Source organism: Trichomycterus rosablanca, chromosome 21 (assembly GCF_030014385.1).
Source record: "Trichomycterus rosablanca isolate fTriRos1 chromosome 21, fTriRos1.hap1, whole genome shotgun sequence".
NCBI lineage: Eukaryota > Metazoa > Chordata > Actinopteri > Siluriformes > Trichomycteridae > Trichomycterus > Trichomycterus rosablanca.
The window spans coordinates 12,101,441-12,122,377 of record NC_086008.1 but is presented as its reverse complement, the minus strand read 5'-3'; the positions used below and the strand labels follow the sequence as shown (position 1 = coordinate 12,122,377).

The window sequence follows — 20,937 nt, the reverse complement described above, 5'->3', positions numbered from 1 at the left end:
TTTCTGAGCTAATCCTATTTACCAGCAACTGCAAAAATAAATAATTTACCAGCACAAGTTTTAAAAGTTCTCCAGTTCAATTATATACACATGACATGCCAGTATAAATCCTTATATGTGGCGGCTGCTACAGTAAACAAGCTAAACAGTTTATCAGGGCTTTGGTAATCAGAAAGCTCCTTTGAAGTGCTCTTTTTATTCAAATTACATATTACATGGACCATGTTTTGGATATTTCTTTTGCATCATTTCAAATTAAAGGGTTTCTTTTGTGTCTGAGGCTGAGCATTATTTGTGAGTGTCTTGAATGTTAGGTAACGTATTCCATCCTGGGGGAAATCTTCCTCTTCTTTCTTATAATGGGCATGACGGCAAGCTTTCCATGCAGAAAAAAAGGAATAAACTTTAGCATCCTTCATCAATGCAGCACAGACACGTTTACAACTGCTGAATGGTGCTCCAACCAGAATTTACCTCAAAAACCTATTGGCTCTAGATGAACGGACCATTACACCTTAACTGCTGGGTTTAACGGCAAAACTGGAAGCGCTGTAAACAGCCAATTTGTTCCACTTTGGCTTGTCAGTAGATTGTAAATCGTCTTAATGATGGTATTGTGATGTTCTGTTGCATTCAAACCTTTTTTTTATCTTTGCAGTAGGAAGCTATGCTTTACATTCTTCAATTTCATTCATAATTGTAATATTTTCAGACTTTTGTTTTGTTTATGCATTTTCTCCCCTTTTTCTCCCTTTTAGCGCGTCCAGTTGCCCCATTGCATCATGCTTCCTCTCTACCAATGCCGATCCCTGCTCTGATTGAGGAGAACGAAGCTAACCCACGCCCACTCCGACACGTGGGCAGCATGCCGTATGCATCTTGTCACCTACACTTTGACGAGTACAGTGCAGCCCATCACTGTGTACGGAGAGACACACCCTGAGAGCACTCTTTTCTCATCTCTGTGCAGGCGCCATCAATCAGCCAGCAGAGAGACCCTATCCGGCTTAATCCCACCCATATCTGAACGACAGGCCAATCGTTGTTCATGTGGCCGCTCAGCTTACAGGCAGAGCTGAGATTTGATATGATGTATTCGAGATCCCAGCTCTGGTTCCAGTATATGTTTTTACCGCTGCGCCACCTGAGCGGCTTAATATTTTCAGACTTCAATATAATAAACAAATTGTAAAGCTCACTAATTAGACAGTACTTTGGACCAAACAATGTTCTACCTTCCTCTTCTTTTCATCACTAAGACAATGTTATGTAAACAAGTTATTATATATTATTAGACAAGTTCCTGTCTGTACCATTATGGCATTATGGGAATATGATAGTCATTGCAGTGGCATTGCATCAACCTTGGTAATTGCAATGATGTGACAGGGGTTGATATACAGTAGATGGCATCATAGCTAGATGTCCTGCCGACCTTCAGATTGAAGGCCAGGTTCATCTCCTCTCATTTTCATCCTCCTGCTATTTCTGCCATGCAGGTTTGTAAGACAGTAGATTACACCAGCAACATGTAATTAGGACTTATTTGGATGGGATTTGAGTGTCAGGTTTATGGATTCCTCTAGTGATAACTGTTGGGAGAATGTGTTATTTTCTTTGACTGCTATTTACAACCCTTATATTAAGTTTTAGACTCCTGAAAAAAACTAAAACCATTTGCTGCACCTTAGTGCAAGAACGTTTTAGTGCAGTTGTTACAAGAAAGCAAATAAATCTAAATCAATGAAGTGAAGGGGAGAAGGGTACATATAAATGACAAATGATCGGTGTTTTTTTTTTTTTTTTTTTTTTTTTTTTTTTTTTAGAGCAACAGTAGAGCTATATATCATTTTTAAGTTACAAATAACAATCCACTGACAGCAGCTGTAACCTAGTGGTTAAGGTACTGGTCCAGTAATCAGACGGTTGCCAGTGTAAGCCCCACCACTGCCAGGTTGCCACTGTTGGGCCCTTGAGCAGGGCCCTTATACCTCATTTGCTTAGATTGTATACTGTCACAACTGCAAGTAACTTTGGATAAAAGCGTCTGCTAAATGCCTAAAATGTAATGTAAATCAAATCGGATGTTTTTCAGATTTACTGCTTATTATTATTTATTATTATTTTTTGTTGTTATCATTATTATTTTTATAAGCATTATTCTGATCATTTTCATTATTATTAGTTTAATTATTATTTAAATTTCTATCTGTCCATTCGTTTGTCTGTGGTTGCTCTAGTTTGACCATATCTTGTTGTAATCACACAACACTTGGACCCATGAAGGTAGGTTTAGATTTAGGATTAGGGTTTGAGAAAATGTTTGTACAAACTTTAACTGAACTTTTGAACTAATGCTTTTATTTCCAGTAGGGTGGACTATTGTAATGGTCTCTTAACTGGACTTCCCAAAAAGACCATTAAACAGTTACAGCTCATTCAGAACACTGCTGCTAGAGTTTTAACCAAGACGAAGAGAACAGAGCACATCACTCCAGTTCTAAAATCTCTACACTGGCTTCCGGTTAGTTACAGAATAGAGTTTAAAGTGCTGCTACTAGTCTATAAATCACTGAACGGATTTGGCCCAGAATATATCTCAGATATGTTTAGAGAGTATAAACCCAGTAGATCTTGGTCAGCTAGTCGAGCCCAGAGTACAGACTAAACATGGTGAAGCAGCATTGCAGTTACACTGCATATAACTGGAACAGACTGCCAGGTGATATTAGATGTGCCCCAAATGTAGAAATGGTTAAATCCAGGTAAAAAACTTTTCTCTGCCGATCAGGTGGTGCAGCGGTAAAAACACCTGCTGGCGGAATATCCCGCTGCGCCACCTGGGCGCCCCAATACTGTTAAATTTTTACCAATAACAATATCCCCACCTCAATAAGTCAGAGCACTATGCCATAATGACCAGTTTCTCTCATACATTACAAGTCAGATAAAATCTCCCGGAATCTAGAACGAGCGACCAGGAGCGACACACACATGCACACGCAGGCGACACAGACTTTTCCCCCGATCGCGTATGCACTATGTAGGGAACATAAATCCGTTATCTGATATACAATTTAGCGCACTGTGTAGGGAACATTAATCAATTGTCTAATATACTGTCTAGTGCACTATGTAGGGAACATAAATCCGTTATCTGATATACAATCTAGCGCACTGTGTAGGGAACATCAATCAATTGTCTAATATACTGTCTAGTGCACTATGTAGGGAACATAAATCCGTTATCTGATATACAATCTAGCGCACTGTGTAGGTAACAATAATCAATTGTCTAATATACTGTCTACTGCACTATGTAGGGAACATAAATCCGTTATCTGATATACAATCTAGCGCACTGTGTAGGGAACATCAATCAATTGTCTAATATACTGTCTACTGCACTATGTAGGGAACATAAATCCGTTATCTGATATACAATCTAGCGCACTGTGTAGGGAACATTAATCAATTGTCTAATATACTGTCTACTGCACTATGTAGGGAACATAAATCCATTATCTGCTATACAATCTAGCGCACTGTGTAGGGAACATTAATCAATTGTCTAATATACTGTCTAGTGCACTATGTAGGGAACATAAATCCGTTATCTGATATACAATCTAGCGCACTGTGTAGGGAACATTAATCAATTGTCTAATATACTGTCTAGTGCACTATGTAGGGAACATAAATCCGTTATCTGATATACAATTTAGCGCACTGTGTAGGGAACATTAATCAATTGTCTAATATACTGTCTAGTGCACTATGTAGGGAACATAAATCCGTTATCTGATATACAATCTAGCGCACTGTGTAGGGAACATTAATCAATTGTCTAATATACTGTCTACTGCACTATGTAGGGAACATAAATCCATTATCTGATATACAATCTAGCGCACTGTGTAGGGAACATTAATCAATTGTCTAATATACTGTCTACTGCACTATGTAGGGAACATAAATCCGTTATCTGATATACAGTTTAGTGCACTATGTAGGGAACATAATTAATTATGTAATAGACTATCTAGTGCACTATGTAGGGAACACAAATCATCATCTAGTTATACTTTCTAGTGCACTATGTAGTGAACATGAATGCTTTATCTAATACTCTGTCTAGTGCACTATGTAGTGAACATGAATGCTTTATCTAATACACTATCTAGTGCACTATGTAGGGAACATAAATCCGTGATCTGATATACTGTACAATCTAGGGGGGATTTCGGTGTCCGGGTCCAGGGGTACCTCCCTGAAATGAGTTTTTGAAACTTGGGATGTCTGAAAATATGACGTCCTAATAAATAAATAAACTCTCATACATTCTCTCTCTCTCACACACACACACACATTTTTGCTCTTTTATTTTATTTGGCTAATTATTATTATTATTGTTGTTCCTTCAACTTTTAAGAATTCATTAAGCCTTGAAACGCGACTCAGTCAGCCGACTACGTTTCCCAGAAGCCCTTGCGACATTGTATTACGCGGTACGTTACCCATGATCCTCTCCGGTGTCAGTACCTGCAAGGTCGCTGATATAGAGAGAAGCAGTGTGAGTAGAGTTGTAGTTTCTCTGTGAGGAAAGCAGCAGATCTAACTGTTCATCATGCTCGGACAAGCAGTTCGTAGATTCACCACCTCCGCCATCCGCTCCTCTCACTATGCTGAGGGACCCGGACAGGTACCGTTCATTCACTTCACACTGCGCTAACCTGCTCTACTTAGCATTAGCTAACCAGACCTTGTTCTGTGCTAATGTCTGTTTGGAGGTCACATAGCGAAGTAAACTCTGCCTAATGAAAGTGTATTTTACAGAGTTATTTACATTTACAGAGACGTTAAAACCTGCATGTACCGCGCGTGTGTGTGCGCTAGAATTATTACCACTTAATAACCAATTAATGTTAGCGGCCCGCTGCTTTAGCTAGCATGCTAACCATAACTGCCGTTCATACCGCTTAACCAACCGGTTCCACTTCCTCGTTCAATTTACGCTCAGTTTATCAAAAAATTGCATACTGCAACGTTTAATTTATCATTTTATTGTTATTTAATAATACACTAAGTCTTTATAAAGATAATTTAACTTATAGTAGAAGTCGAGCGAACTGTCACGTTGGTTAGTTACTGTAGCTAGCAAGTAGCGTAAGGTCAATGTTCCACATACCCCAATATATTATAAAATTTATTTAAAAATGTAAAATTTTACATACATTTTATAAAACTGACATTTTAATGTCTACAGTTTTATTATATATTTATATATATATATATATATGTTTATATGTGTGTGTATATATATATATATGTATGTATATATATATATATATATACACACAAAAAATTATATATACATATAATTTAAAAATAAATTCTAAATCTGACATTTTATTATTATATTAAAATTAATATTATATCATAGTTAAATTATATATCGAGTACTTGTTTTTGTAATTGCAAGGTACAATGTCACCCTATATATGTATATATATATATATATATTTTTTTTGTTTACATAAATTTATATAGCTGACATTTTAATGTTCATAGTTCAGTTGTGTATCGTTTTTGTAATTGCAAGTTAGTCACCCTATATATATATATATATATATATATATACAGGGTGGGCCATTTATATGGATACACCTAAATCAAATGGGAATGGTTGGTGATATTAACTTCCTGTTTGTGGCACATTAGTATATGGGAGGGGGGAAACTTTTCAAGATGGGTGGTAACCATGGCGGCCATTTTGGATCCAACTTTAGTTTTTTTCAATGGGAAGAGGGTCATGTGACACATCAAACTTATTGAGAATTTCACAAGAAAAACAATGGTGTGCTTGGTTTTAACGTAACTTTATTCTTTCATGAGTTATTTACAAGTTTCTGACCACTTATAAAATGTGTTCAAAGTGCTGCCCATTGTGTTGGATTGTCAATGCAACCCTCTTCTCCCACTCTTCACACACTGATAGCAACACCGCAGAAGAAATGCTAGCACAGGCTTCCAGTATCCGTAGTTTCAGGTGCTGCACATCTCGTATCTTCACAGCATAGACAATTGCCTTCAGATGACCCCAAAGATAAAAGTCTAAGGGGGTCAGATCGGGAGACCTTGGGGGCCATTCAACTGGCCCACGACGACCAATCCACTTTCCAGGAAACTGTTCATCTAGAAATGCTCGGACCTGACACCCATAATGTGGTGGTGCACCATCTTGCTGGAAAAACTCAGGGAACGTGCCAGCTTCAGTGCATAAAGAGGGAAACACATCATCATGTAGCAATTTCAAATATCCAGTGGCCTTGAGGTTTCCATTGATGAAGAATGGCCCCACTATCTTTGTACCCCATATACCACACCATACCATCAATTTTTGTGTTCCAACAGTCTTGGAGGGATCTATCCAATGTGGGTTAGTGTCAGACCAATAGCGGCGGTTTTGTTTGTTAACTTCACCATTCACATAAAAGTTTGCCTCATCACTGAACAAAATGTTTTGTGTAAACTGAGGGTCCTGTTCCAATTTTTGTTTTGCCCATTCTGCAAATTCAGTGCGCCGATCTGGGTCATCCTCGTTGAGATGCTGCAGCAGCTGGAGTTTGTAAGGGTGCCATTTGTGAGTAGCTAATATCCGCCGAAGGGATGTTCGACTGATGCCACTCTCCAGTGACATGCGGCGAGTGCTACGCTGTGGGCTCTTGCTGAATGAAGCTAGGACAGCCACTGATGTTTCTTCATTAGTGACAGTTTTCATGCGTCCACATTTTGGCAAATCCAACACTGAACCAGTTTCACGAAACTTTTGCTAACTGTAGCGTGGGAGATGGGTGGTCTCGTAGGGTGTCTTGCATTGAAATCTGCTGCAATGACCCGGGTACTGCGTTCACCAGACATCAACACAATTTCTATCCGCTCCTCACGTGTTAACCTCTGCGACATGTCAATGGCTGTAAACAAAGAGAAGCTTGTAAATAACTCATGAAAGAATAAAGTTACGTTAAAACCAAGCACACCATTGTTTTTCTTGTGAAATTCTCAATAAGTTTGATGTCACATGACCCTCTTCCCATTGAAAAAACTAAAGTTGGATCCAAAATGGCCGACTTCAAAATGGCCACCATGGTCACCACCCATCTTGAAAAGTTTTCCCTCTCCCATATACTAATGTGCCACAAACAGGAAGTTAATATCACCAACCATTCCCATTTTGTTTAGGTGTATCCATATAAATGGCCCACCCTGTATATATATATATACAGGGGTTGGACAATGAAACTGAAACACCTGTCATTTTAGTGTGGGAGGTTTCATGGCTAAATTGGACCAGTCTGGTGGCCAATCTTCATTAATTGCGCATTGCACCAGTAAGAGCAGAGTGTGGAGGTTCAATTAGCAGGGTAAGAGCACAGTTTTGCTCAAAATATTGCAATGCACACAACATTATGGGTGACATACCAGAGTTCAAAAGAGGACAAATTGTTGGTGCACGTCTTGCTGGCGCATCTGTGACCAAGACAGCAAGTCTTTGTGATGTATCAAGAGCCACGGTATCCAGGGTAATGTCAGCATACCACCAAGAAGGACAAACCACATCCAACAGGATTAACTGTGAACGCAAGAGGAAGCTGTCTGAAAGGGATGTTCGGGTGCTAACCCGGATTGTATCCAAAAAACATAAAACCACGGCTGCCCAAATCACGGCAGAATTAAATGTGCACCTCAACTCTCCTGTTTCCACCAGAACTGTCCGTCGGGAGCTCCACAGGGTCAATATACACGGCCGGGCTGCTATAGCCAAACCTTTGGTCACTCGTGCCAATGCCAAACGTCGGTTTCAATGGTGCAAGGAGCGCAAATCTTGGGCTGTGGACAATGTGAAACATGTATTGTTCTCTGATGAGTCCACCTTTACTGTTTTCCCCACATCCGGGAGAGTTACGGTGTGGAGAAGCCCCAAAGAAGCGTACCACCCAGACTGTTGCATGCCCAGAGTGAAGCATGGGGGTGGATCAGTGATGGTTTGGGCTGCCATATCATGGCATTCCCTTGGCCCAATACTTGTGCTAGATGGGCGCGTCACTGCCAAGGACTACCGAACCATTCTGGAGGACCATGTGCATCCAATGGTTCAAACATTGTATCCTGAAGGCAGTGCCGTGTATCAGGATGACAATGCACCAATACACACAGCAAGACTGGTGAAAGATTGGTTTGATGAACATGAAAGTGAAGTTGAACATCTCCCATGGCCTGCACAGTCACCAGATCTAAATATTATTGAGCCACTTTGGGGTGTTTTGGAGAAGCGAGTCAGGAAACGTTTTCCTCCACCGGCATCACGTAGTGACCTGGCCACTATCCTGCAAGAAGAATGGCTTAAAATCCCTCTGACCACTGTGCAGGACTTGTATATGTCATTTCCAAGATGAATTGACGCTGTATTGGCCGCAAAAGGAGGCCCTACACCATACTAATAAATTATTGTGGTCTAAAACCAGGTGTTTCAGTTTCATTGTCCAACCCCTGTATATATAGTAATTAAAAAGTAACATTTTACATAAATTTATATAGCTGATAAATATAGATAAATATAGATAAATTCTATATCAATTAGCTGTTTTTTGCAATTGCAACTTACAATGGCTGCATCCGAAATCGCATACTTCCATACTGAACAGTATGTGAAAGCAGTACGCGAGAGAGGTTAGTGTGTCAGAATACGTAGTATTCACTAAACAGTATGCAAAAAGTACCCAGATGACCTACTGCCTGTGCAGCCATTTGTAAGTATGCAAACAATGCACACTTACGGTCTGATAATCTATCCCGTAATTCAACATTAAAAATGTTATGATTAAGTACAACCCTGAATAAAGTTATGAGTAGCTTTGTGGAGAACGACAGAATTCATTTTGTCAGGTTTTAAAATTGTTAAACTGTGGCAATGTAACATCAGGCATCACATGACGTGGTAAGATGACAGATGTACTTCTGAGGTTGCATGCGTACTGCATACTGAAAGAGCTTACAGCTTTACTGGCCGAGCAAGTATGCGATTTCAGACGCACCCAGTGTAATATATATGACACACGCACACACACACACACACACACACACACAGATAGATAGATAGATTAGATAGATAGATAGATAGATAGATAGATAGATAGATAGATAGATAGATAGATAGATAGATAGATAGATAGATAGATTAGATAGATAGATAGATAGATAGATAGATAGATAGATAGATAGATAGATAGATAGATAGATACAGACAAAGAAAGAGGGTCACATTGTAACTTGGTATTGTAAGGTAGACTTATTCATATGTTCACCAATTTTAACCTATACAAGTTTAAGGATAGAGCTTCAGCCACACACAATGCACAGTGGTAATGACCATGGCTTACCTTTACTGTGTAATTGTTTTATAATTTGATAATTATAATGGTTTAATGGTTATCAAAAATGTCCATCCCTGTGCAGCTTAGCTCTGATTTGTTACATTTTGCACAGTGGATCCATGCTAGGATGTTAAGTAATTTACACAGTTAAGATTTTCCCTGCTCATAAAACATGTTTTTGGTTTTCTTTCACAGAACCTGCCATTCTCCGTAGACAACAAATGGAAGCTGCTGGGGATGATGGTGGCGTTCTTTGGCAGTGGCTTTGCCTTCCCCTTCATCGTAGTCAGACACCAGATCCTGAAGAAGTGATTCATTTGCCTGTCTAATATGGTATATACAGTAAATTTATATTTATATATTATGTTCCTAATTATTGGTGGGGTGTCAGGATTATTTAGTATCTCTAAGTTTTAAAGAACCAGTGATAGTTGACATTCTGCCTGCACCTGTTTAATATGATTCAGACTCAACAGTTACAACAGTATTTTTAAAGACATTTTCAGCATGTTAGCAGTGTATATAATGGTCTGCAGTAACCAGGGTTGCTGGGCATTTGGTCAGAAATACTCTAAAGCTACCTAATGGAAAAGCAGTAACCATCAAGTGTTAAGTTTCCACTAATAAATATTTTAAGAAGACCCTGCCATAAATACAAGTACAGTCATTCAATAAGATGCAGTAAGTTCACGTTAAAACTGGGATTTTTACTCATGTTACCATAAATTTGAGCTTTTCCTATATTAAATTAAAACACTGGTTGTATACTTAAGTGTTTCTCTGATGCACACTTCTACTATTTTCACCTTTTTGTTCAAATTCTCTCCTAAATTAATATGTATAATCCAAACCTTTCTGTGGACAGAAAATTAAGTCACTTCCACTCAATTACTTCCACTGTGACATTCATGTGGTATTAAATAGTTATATGTGTACCTCACCTGTAGATTACAATAGTGTTTCTCTAGAACATTCTGTCTTTTTCGGTCTTTAGGCTTTTTAATGGCCCATTACTCTTCAAATTTTTGACTTTGTCATCCAGGGTACTCAAGTTTCCACCTGCACCAAAAAAGGTGTTTGTTTGACTGTGTACTGTATCTGAATATACAATGTATACATTTATACAGGGTGTTGATAACTAATAACTGAAAAAATCATTGTTTGATTAATGCTGGCTGTTAAAAAGGTCATTTTAATTATTTTATTGTTTAAATAAAACACACTAATAGCAAATCTTTATTCACATTCTGTACAGAACTGATTTGTAATACACCGTCGCTGGGATGGGCCAGTTGACTGTGTACGTACTTAAGAGAAAGCGTGCAGCAGTTCTAATCCAACAGAACCTCTATGTATTACCTAAAGCTGTGTCAAAATGAAGTTTGACTGCGTAATAAAGTTCTGCACGTGTGGATGTGCTTTTGCAGCATTTTGAGGACAGAGGGTTAGCACAACCAAGGGCCCAACAGGGGCAACTTGGTGGAGGTGGGGTTTAAACCAGCAATCTTTTTATCAACAGTCCACTGAGCCACAGCTGTTCAATGTGTTTGCAAAGTTCACAAGTATACATTCAGAATGTTGAACTAGTTCTTCCAGTGTTTGTTCTTTTTACTGTTCTTAAACAGAACTGGTATTTCAAACCAGATCAGAGATCATAATTGTGTAAATATTATGAACTGAAAATAGACTTATTTGAGAACTGTGTATATGTAATGTGAACAGTCATTGATGCCAACCTGACATCAAATCAAACACAATCTTACTGTTCTAAATTACTGCTACATTCAGCAGGAAAACCTGAGTATGAAACTTAATGTTTTAATGGGACTCAAAGATTATCGGTTAATGGTTAACCCTTGACAAATGATGGTCAGTTACTGGTTAAAAGAAATTGGCAAGAAAAGTTTTAGTTCTCAAAATCAAGTGTTTAAAACTATGATTTAAAAATTTTTTTAATACAGTTATCATTTTATTGGACTGTATTAAAACTGTTCATTCTCACTGGGTTGCAAATGGGAACCAAAAAGCATTTTTACACACTGAGTTTTAAACAAATTACAAGGGAAATATTGCAGTACAAACCATGTTGACTTTACTACCACGTTAGTGTGTGTGTGTGTGTATATATATATATATATATATATATATACACAGTGTATCACAAAAGTGAGTACACCCCTCACATTTCTGCAAATATTTCATTATATCTTTTCATGGGACAACACTATAGACATGAAACTTGGATATAACTTAGAGTAGTCAGTGTACAGCTTGTATAGCAGTGTAGATTTACTGTCTTCTGAAAATAACTCAACACACAGCCATTAATGTCTAAATAGCTGGCAACATAAGTAAGTACACCCCACAGTGAACATGTCCAAATTGTGCCCAAATGTGTCGTTGTCCCTCCCTGGTGTCAAGGTCCCAGGTGTAAATGGGGAGCAGGGCTGTTAAATTTGGTGTTTTGGGTACAATTCTCTCATACTGGCCACTGGATATTCAACATGGCACCTCATGGCAAAGAACTCTCTGAGGATGTGAGAAATAGAATTATTGCTCTCCACAAAGATGGCCTGGGCTATAAGAAGATTGCTAACACCCTGAAACTGAGCTACAGCATGGTGGCCAAGGTCATACAGCGGTTTTCCAGGACAGGTTCCACTCGGAACAGGCTTCGCCAGGGTCGACCAAAGAAGTTGAGTCCACGTGTTCGGCGTCATATCCAGAGGTTGGCTTTAAAAAATAGACACATGAGTGCTGCCAGCATTGCTGCAGAGGTTGAAGACGTGGGAGGTCAGACTGTCAGTGCTCAGACCATACACCGCACACTGCATCAACTCGGTCTGCATGGTCGTCATCCCAGAAGGAAGCTGACGCACAAGAAAGCCCGCAAACAGTTTGCTGAAGACAAGCAGTCCAAGAACATGGATTACTGGAATGCCCTGTGGTCTGACGAGACCAAGATAAACTTGTTTGGCTCAGATGGTGTCCAGCATGTGTGGCGGTGCCCTGGTGAGAAGTACCAAGACAACTGTATCTTGCCTACAGTCAAGCATGGTGGTGGTAGCATCATGGTCTTGGGCTGCATGAGTGTTGCTGGCACTGGGGAGCTGCAGTTCATTGAGGGAAACATGAATTCCAACATGTACTGTGACATTCTGAAACAGAGCATGATCCCCTCCCTTCGAAAACTGGGCCTCATGGCAGTTTTCCAACAGGATAACGACCCCAAACACAACCTCCAAGATGACAACTGCCTTGCTGAGGAAGTTGAAGGTAAAGGTGATGGACTAAACCCAATTGAGCACCTGTGGCGCATCCTCAAGTGGAAGGTGGAGGAGTTCAAGGTGTCTAACATCCACCAGCTCCGTGATGTCATCATGGAGGAGTGGAAGAGGATTCCAGTAGCAACCTGTGCAGCTCTGGTGAATTCCATGCCCAGGAGGGTTAAGGCAGTGCTGGATAATAATGGTGGTCACACAAAATATTGACACTTTGGGCACAATTTGGACATGTTCACTGTGGGGTGTACTCACTTATGTTGCAGCTATTTAGACATTAATGGCTGTGTTGAGTTATTTTCAGAAGACAGTAAATCTACACTGCTATACAAGCTGTACACTGACTACTCTAACTTATATCCAAGTTTCATGTCTACAGTGTTGTCCCATGAAAAGATATAATAAAATATTTGCAGAAATGTGAGGGGTGTACTCACTTTTGTGATACACTGTATATTAGTTAAGTATCACAATACTGTTCCATACAGTCTTACCTTTTGTTATTTGTGTTTTACAGGTCATTGTGAATCCTTGTCCACAAAGACTGTCTAGATTTCTTCAGATGTGGTTCTCTTAATGCTATTTGTAAATAAAAATATAAATACAATTCTGTTTTTTTCCTTTTATTTGTTTGTCTATTAGCAGTTTTGTGCATCAGCACAATCATGAAAGTATTTATGTAATTAATAATAACTGATTAGATGTTCAATAATAATATAGTTATTTTAATTATTCTCAAATATGGCTTCTACCAGAGGTGAAACAATGTGCACATTTCATATAAGGCCCTACAAAATTTCATGGGTTTTAAAGAAAAGTGTCATTTCATGGCAGTCCTTTAATTACAGTCATAAATTGAATGATATAATAAATGGAAGCTACAATATACAGCACCGTTTACATTAATGGTTGAATGTAAATCTAGAACATCCAGCAACGGTCTCAAAGATCAAAATTGGGAGTTTTCCAAACCCGGTTACCGGAGTAGTGTTTTCAGCTGCGTTAGACTTTTTGACTAGGCGATTGCTAACTGGATTGCTGTAAGATTGCTAGGACTGCCTAATAGTGCAAATTAACCAGAAAACGTGAGGCACTTGAACGCTACGTGAATGAACAATGTTAATGAATTAGGTAGGGCCTTATCTTTAACTATGTATATCATTCTCAACTACTTGAATTAAAGTGTTTACTTCCTCTTTTAATCTGTCCTGAAAAGACTTTCTCTGGATTGTTACAGCTACTCCCCAAATTCAGTAATGGATTGCAATGGCACAGTGAATACTTTTCCTTGTGGCACAAATACTGCACTGCTTGGACTGATATACAATAATTGTGCTGATTTTAGTTTTAAGCACATTTATTCGTAGCACCACACAACAAAATATAGTATGCGTTAATTACATTTCAAGCTGATTTGCATTCAGTTTTTACTTTAATTTAGCATTTTTATTTTTTTAAATGCAAATCCTTTAGTGAAATGATAAAGAAATGTGAAAGGCATTTCCTATTTTCCAATTTCTCTCCTTACAGTTGATTGGTGAATAGCGGAATTCCAGCACAGCAGTGTTGACTTTTTTTCATCTTAATAATAAGTGCTGTCAAATTGATTGATTCCCACTTCTGGTGACCATATGGATAATATTTCTCTAGAACATTTTGTTTTCTTTGTGGGAACAACTCAGCCACGAAGTTTTAGGCTACGTAAAATGACAGAGCGTGGTCGGTGGATGCTGAGGAGCATAGTGCGCAAGGGTCACCAAATTTCTGCAGAGTCGATCACTACAGACCTCCAAACTTCATGTGGTCTTTAGATTATCTCAAGAACAGTGTGTAGAGAGCTTCATGGAATGGGTTTCCATGGCCGAGCAGCTGCATCCAAGCCTTACATCACCAAGCGCAATGCAAAGCGTCGGATGCAGTGGTGTAAAGCACGCCGCCACTGGACTCTAGAGCAGTGGAGACGTGTTTCTCCGTCTGACAATCCGATGTAGGAGTCTGGGTTTGGTGGTTGCCAGGAGAACGGTACTTCTCTTACTGCATTGTGCCAAGTGTAAAGTTTGGTGGAGGGGGGATTATGGTGTGGGGTTGTTTTTCAGGAGTTGGACTCGGCCCCTTAGTTCCAGTGAAAGGAACTTTTAATGCTTCAGCATACCAAGAGATTTTGGACAATTTCATGCTCCCAACTTTGTGGGAGCAGTTTGGGGATGGCCTGTTCCAACATGACTGCGCACCAGTGCACAAAGCAAAGTCCATAAAGACATGGATGAGCCAGTTTGGTGTGGACGAACTTGACTGGCCTGCACAGAGTCCTGACCTCAACCCGATAGAATACCTCTGGGATGGATTAGAGCGGAGACTGTGAGCCAGGCTTTCTCGTCCAACATCAGTGTCGGACATCACATATGCGCTTCTGGAAGAATGGTCAAAAATTCCCATGAACACACTCCTAAACCTTGTGGAAAGCCTTCCCAAAAGAGTTGAAGCTGTTATAGCTGCAAAGGGTGGGCCAACATCATATTAAACCCTATGGATTAAGAATGAGAGTCACTCAAGTTCATACGAATGTGAAGGCAGACGATTGAATACTTTTGGCAATGTAGTGGTTATGTATCTATTTTGAACACTACACCTGCATTGCGGTATCGTTTTAAAATGTGCAACACGTACCTGCGTATCTACGATCCCTCGAACTTGGCTGGTGCGTAATAGAAAGGAAACGAGACGCCCGAAAACAGAATAGCTTTACTCCGTGGGGTGTTTAAATAGGCCTGTCGATGTGAATTCAGTACACTCATCGGGAGAAAGCCGGCTATTGTTTTCTAGCGGCGCTTGAACTCTGATGCTAAATTTCACCAGACAGCCAATTTCAGTTCAATTAACCTTTCTGTTGCAATGAGCTATGAACATTCTAGAAACAAGTAGCAGAAACGGGGTGACTGTGACAGTGCAATAGATCTCTGCCAGCCAGATTATTATTATTGTAAAAGCTTTTCATGTTTAAGATTGTACGTAGCTGTTGGTGATCTAATTGTGCAGACGGGATTGATATTGATTTGTTCTGATTGAAGAAACTTCGACAAATTGAGCTCCTGTGGTAAGAGGTGGTGGTAAGAAGGTATTTTGAAGCTTTGCTTTGGACTGTAGGAGTAACTGAAACCATCAGAGCAGGTATTCCAGTAATTTGATGGTTTTTTTTAGACAGGATGATGTGAATTGAAGGTGTGAATGAAATTGGATGAATTAAAAAAAAAAGTGTTAAAGGGTCAAGAAGTGATTGTTTGTAGGCAACAATGGGACTTAACACTGATCAGCAATAGCATTAAAACCACCTCCTTGTTTCGACACACATTGTCCATGTTATCAGCTCCACTTACCAAATAGAAGCCCTTTGTAGTTTTACAATTACTGACTGTAGTCCATATGTTTCTCTACATACTTTTTTAACCATCGTTTACTCTGTTCTTCAATACTCCCCACATGCATCAATGAGCCTTGGCCGCCCATGACCCTGTCGCCGGTTTACCACTGTTCCTACCTTGGACCACTTTTTAATAGATACTGACCACTGCAGACTGGGAACATCCCACAAGAGCTGCAGTTTTGGAGATGATCTGACCCAGACGTCTAGCCATCACAGTTTGGCCCTTGTCAAACTCGCTCAAATACATTTTTCCTGCTTCTAACACATCAAAATGTTCACTTGCTGCCTAATATATTCCACCTACTAACAGGTGCCGTGATGAAGAGATAATCAGTGTTATTCACTTCACCTGTCAGTCCACCTGCTTTATAATAAGCAACTTCATTGAACAGTTTGCCATTAGTACAATCAAGCCCCCAACCTCCAATTACATGTACCCACCAGAGCAAACTTTTTTTTAGCATAAGGTGACTGTTGTCACTATAGTTTTGTCTAATGGTGCAGTTCATTTATCCCTATTTAAATGGGTATAAAGTAGTCAACAGCTTGGTTTGGACTATTAATAGTCAGTTATAGTCAGCTAAGACCTCTGGCCCTTATTATAATCACTCAGGTCTTTATGGCTGCTCATATCTGGCCGTTCAGCATTTTTACCAATTTTCCTCCCAATCTAGTCATATCCAATTACCCAGATGCATTACGCTTCCTCTCTACTGCTCCTGACCTTTACTCCTGACCAACGAGAGCCGTAACTAACACACGCCACCCTCCGACACGTGTGCAGTAGCCGTCTGCATCTTTTCACCTGCACAAGATGAGTTCATATGGGGCTCAGTCTCATGCATGGAGAGTCACGCACGTCTCTGTGCAGGCATCACTGATCAGCCAGCAGAGGTCGTAATTGCATCAGTTATGATGAATCGCCTTTGCTATCCAAGACAATCAGTCAGTGTAGACGCCCAGCCTGCCGGGAGCAGACCTGAGATTAGAACTCGAGTTTGAGATGTCACCATCTGAGCGCCCAGCCCAATATTTAATATTGTATCCCTGGAAGATGGACATCACCATGCACATTTTTGAAGGGTGGATCTAATGTTTTGGCTATTCCGTGTAGATGTTCATGTACAGTGTAAAAAAATCTTATTTTTATATGGATTTTTAAAGCACTTATAAAAACATTTTTTTATAAAACATGTTACCTTCATTCAAAGTGACCCGTTCCTGATAATCTTGAGTTTTTAAGTTCAAGGTGGCTTTCACATTCAGGGTTATTTATGTTGTCAATCATAGCTGGCATCAGATTCCTTTCAAGGTTTTTCTTCAGCCCTGAATGAGGCTGCTGCTCTCCATCATGCCTGCTGAATTTGCCGTCCATCATGTTCGGTAAGACTTTTACAGATCAACTACTATATTTACTAAAGTGCATGTTATATTTTTGTATTAAGATGTATTAGAGATGCAAATTCTCTTTGCCAGGCAATCAGCTTGCACTATACTGATGCCTGCTTATAAAAAGTATTAGACGATTAATTTCGAGGACATCTGCTGTGTGGTCTTCTGTATGGATTATGAGTACACATCAGGGTCATGCTTCATATGATGTTCTCTAGCTCCTGAGGGAGACCTTGGAGATAGGTGAGTATTCTTCCATTAATATAAGTTTTACTGGCTTAAAATTGCAAATAAATCTCTGCATGGTTGTTGCATTATATGGCCATAAGTATATGGACAATTCTCAGTCATACCGATTGCTAACTGCTTTATCAGATTGGTATTAATATCTATTTTTAAAAAAGTCCTTCATTTTAAAGTTACATTACCATAAGCTTGTTGGAGGGCGGCATGGTGGCTAAGTGGGTAGCACTGTCGCCTCACAGCAAGAAGGTCCTGGGTTCGATCCCCAGGCGGGATGGTCCGGATCCTTTCTGTGTGGAGTTTGCATGTTCTTCCCGTGTCTGCATGGGTTTTACTCCTGGAGCTCCAGCTCCGGTTTCCTCCCACAGTCCAAAACCATGCAGTCAGGTTAATTGGAGACACTGTGTGTCTGCCCTGCGATGGACTGCCGTCCTGTCCAGGGTGTTACTGTGTGCCTTGTGCCTATTGAAAAGCTGGGATAGACTCCAGCACACAGGACCACTAGGACCCCCACAGGATCACCACAGAGCAGGTATTATTTGGGTGGTGGATCATTCTCGGCACTGCAGTGACACTGACATGGTGGTGGTGCGTTGTGCTGGTATGAGTGGATCAGACACAGCAGTGCTGATGGAGTTTTTAAACACCTCACTGTCACTGCTGGACTGAGAATAATCCACCAACCAAAAAATCCAGTCAACAGCAGCAATAGCGATCGTCTCTGACTTTACTTCTACAGGGTGGACCAACTAGGTAGGAGTGTCTAATAGAATGGACAGTGAGTGGACATGGTATGAGTGGACATGTGTCTGACATAGTGGTGGTGTGTTAGTGTGTGTTGTGCTGGTATGAGTGGATCAGTGTCACTGCAGTGCTGAGAATGATCCACCACCTAAATAATACCTGCTCTGTGGTGGTCCTGACCATTGAAGAACAGTATGTAGAAAATTAGATAGATTACAGTCAGTAACTGTAGAACTACAAAGTGCTCCTATATGGTAAGTGGAGCTGATAAAATGGACAGTGAGTGTAGAAACAAGGAGGTGGTTTTAATGTTATGGCTGGTCGGTGTATATTATTCCTCATCAACCAGTAATCTTTCTCCAGAATGATGCCTGCTCAAATTTATAGTACCATATTTCAGCTACAAAAGGGTAAAATAGAGTTCTGAGATTGTCCGGGATTTATATTGGCACCCTTAATTCAGGTCAAGCCAAATCTTAATGCTACGATATTAAATGACATTCAAAAAAATTGATGGCAAAAGTTTGAGAAAGGTCTTTTCTCATTTTAGCACAATGAGAGATCCATAAAAACACTTAATCAAGTCTGGTGTGAAAGAAAGTGCATGTCCTGCATTAAATCCAGACCTCAGCCTAATCTTACACATTTGGAATGAATTGAAACCATTTTTTTGCTATTTTATTTTTGCATTTTCTCCCTTTTTCTCACAATTTTAAGTAGCCAATTAGTCTACATTTACATTTTAAGCATTTAGCAGATGCTTTTATCCAAAGCGACTTACAGTATACTGTCTAAGCAATTGATGGTTAAGGGCCTTGCTCAAGGGCCCAACAGTGGCAACCTGGCAGTGGTTGGCCTTGAACCAGCGACCTTATGGTTACTAGTCCAGTACCTTAACCACTAGGCTACAACTGCCAACTGCTTCAATTCTATGTTTTAGGCCGCCAAGTTGGCAAAGCGGGATATTCTAGTGGTAGTAGTCTAGTGGTAGTGGGGACCCCAATGCATGTACAGTCCACCGATCCCTTATTTATCTGCTGTAGGCACTGCCATTTGTGCCTACTAGAGGTGCCCAGATGACCGGTAGGAGAGCTGAGATTCAGAATATCCCGCTTTGCCATCTTGGCGCCCTAATACATAGAATTAAAGCAGGTCTTACTATCCAACATCAGTGCTTTTGTTACTAAAGTTCTTGTGGCTACATGAAAGCAAATTCCTGATTCATTTGCCAGAATCTAGTTTTTAAAGTGTTTAAGAGAAGGTTGTTAATGCTTGAAGGCCTGGTCAACTCCAAATTAACGTCAAGGTTTTCAAAAATGTTCATGTCCACCTACTCTTGTCATGTAGTGTTTTTGCAGCCAAGAGAAAAGCTCTTGACCTTTCCTCAGGTTAAAAATTTGTTATCGTAAGTGGTACATTTTGGAATTGCAATCCTTCATTATTTTAGGATGGATTTCCAGCAGGACGGTTGAGGCAACCATCCATTCCTGCCATCGGCAGTTACTTTTGTAGCACTGTTGTCTTTAAGATGAAAGAAATGATCATTTTATCTTCCAAAATACACTGAATTCTGGGTGACTGTCAACAGTTGTTTCATTTAAAGTGCATCAATTGTGAATCAATATCATAATTACATCTGAGTTTTTAATGATTCTGAATGCAGTCTTATAAAGCTAATGTACCATTAAATTCCCCCTAAAGCAACAGAAGAAAATGCTAGAATAAACTTGCTTGGTTGTTGTTTTCATTTTCAGATCAAATCAATAGCTGATGTTTACTGTTAGATCCTCAAGCTGAGGTACTAGAATTTTTCCAGGTGGTACCCGTGTGCTGCAAAGTTGCCACTGCTGATCCCCTGATCAAGGCGTTTAACCCTTGATACAAATAATAAGGAACAAAGTAAATACAAAATCTTCCAAACTACTCTGAATTCTGTGTGGCTGTTAACAGTTTCATTTAATATATATCAATTCAGAATCAATATCATAATTACATCTAAGTTTTAATGATTCTGAATGCAGTTCTGCAGAGTTAATGTACCATTAAATTTTCCCTAAAGGAAAAGAAGAAAATGCTACAATAAACCTGCTTAGTTGTTTTCATTTTCAGATAAATAAATAGCTGATGGTTACTGTTTAATTCTATTCAATCTCAAGTTGTGATACTAGTACCTTTTCCACATGGTACTTCAGGGTGGTGGTAGCTCAGTGGCTAAAGTACTGGATTAGTAATCAGAAACATGCCAATTCAGGCCCCTCTGCTGCCAAGTTGCCACTGTTGAGCCCCATAAACAAGATGCTTAAGCCTCAATTGCTCGAATTGTATTCAGTCATAATTGGATATTCTATTCCAAAGCTATGCAGGAATTGCAGGATGACCTAAAAACAGCAACAACAGTAACATGCTAAACAATAACAATTAA

General features: G+C 39.6%; 1 protein-coding gene across 1 annotated transcript; it reads left to right on the top strand.

Moving 5' to 3' along the window:
• Nucleotides 1–4,519: 4,519 nt before the first annotated feature.
• On the top strand, nt 4,520–13,322 carry LOC134335500 (cytochrome c oxidase subunit 7C, mitochondrial). Its single transcript, XM_063018039.1, has 3 exons — nt 4,520–4,702; nt 9,630–9,767; nt 13,233–13,322. The coding sequence occupies exons 1-2, from the start codon at nt 4,628–4,630 to the stop codon at nt 9,744–9,746; spliced, it is 192 nt and encodes a 63-aa protein (XP_062874109.1). The 5' UTR covers nt 4,520–4,627; the 3' UTR covers nt 9,747–9,767; nt 13,233–13,322.
• Nucleotides 13,323–20,937: the final 7,615 nt, after the last annotated feature.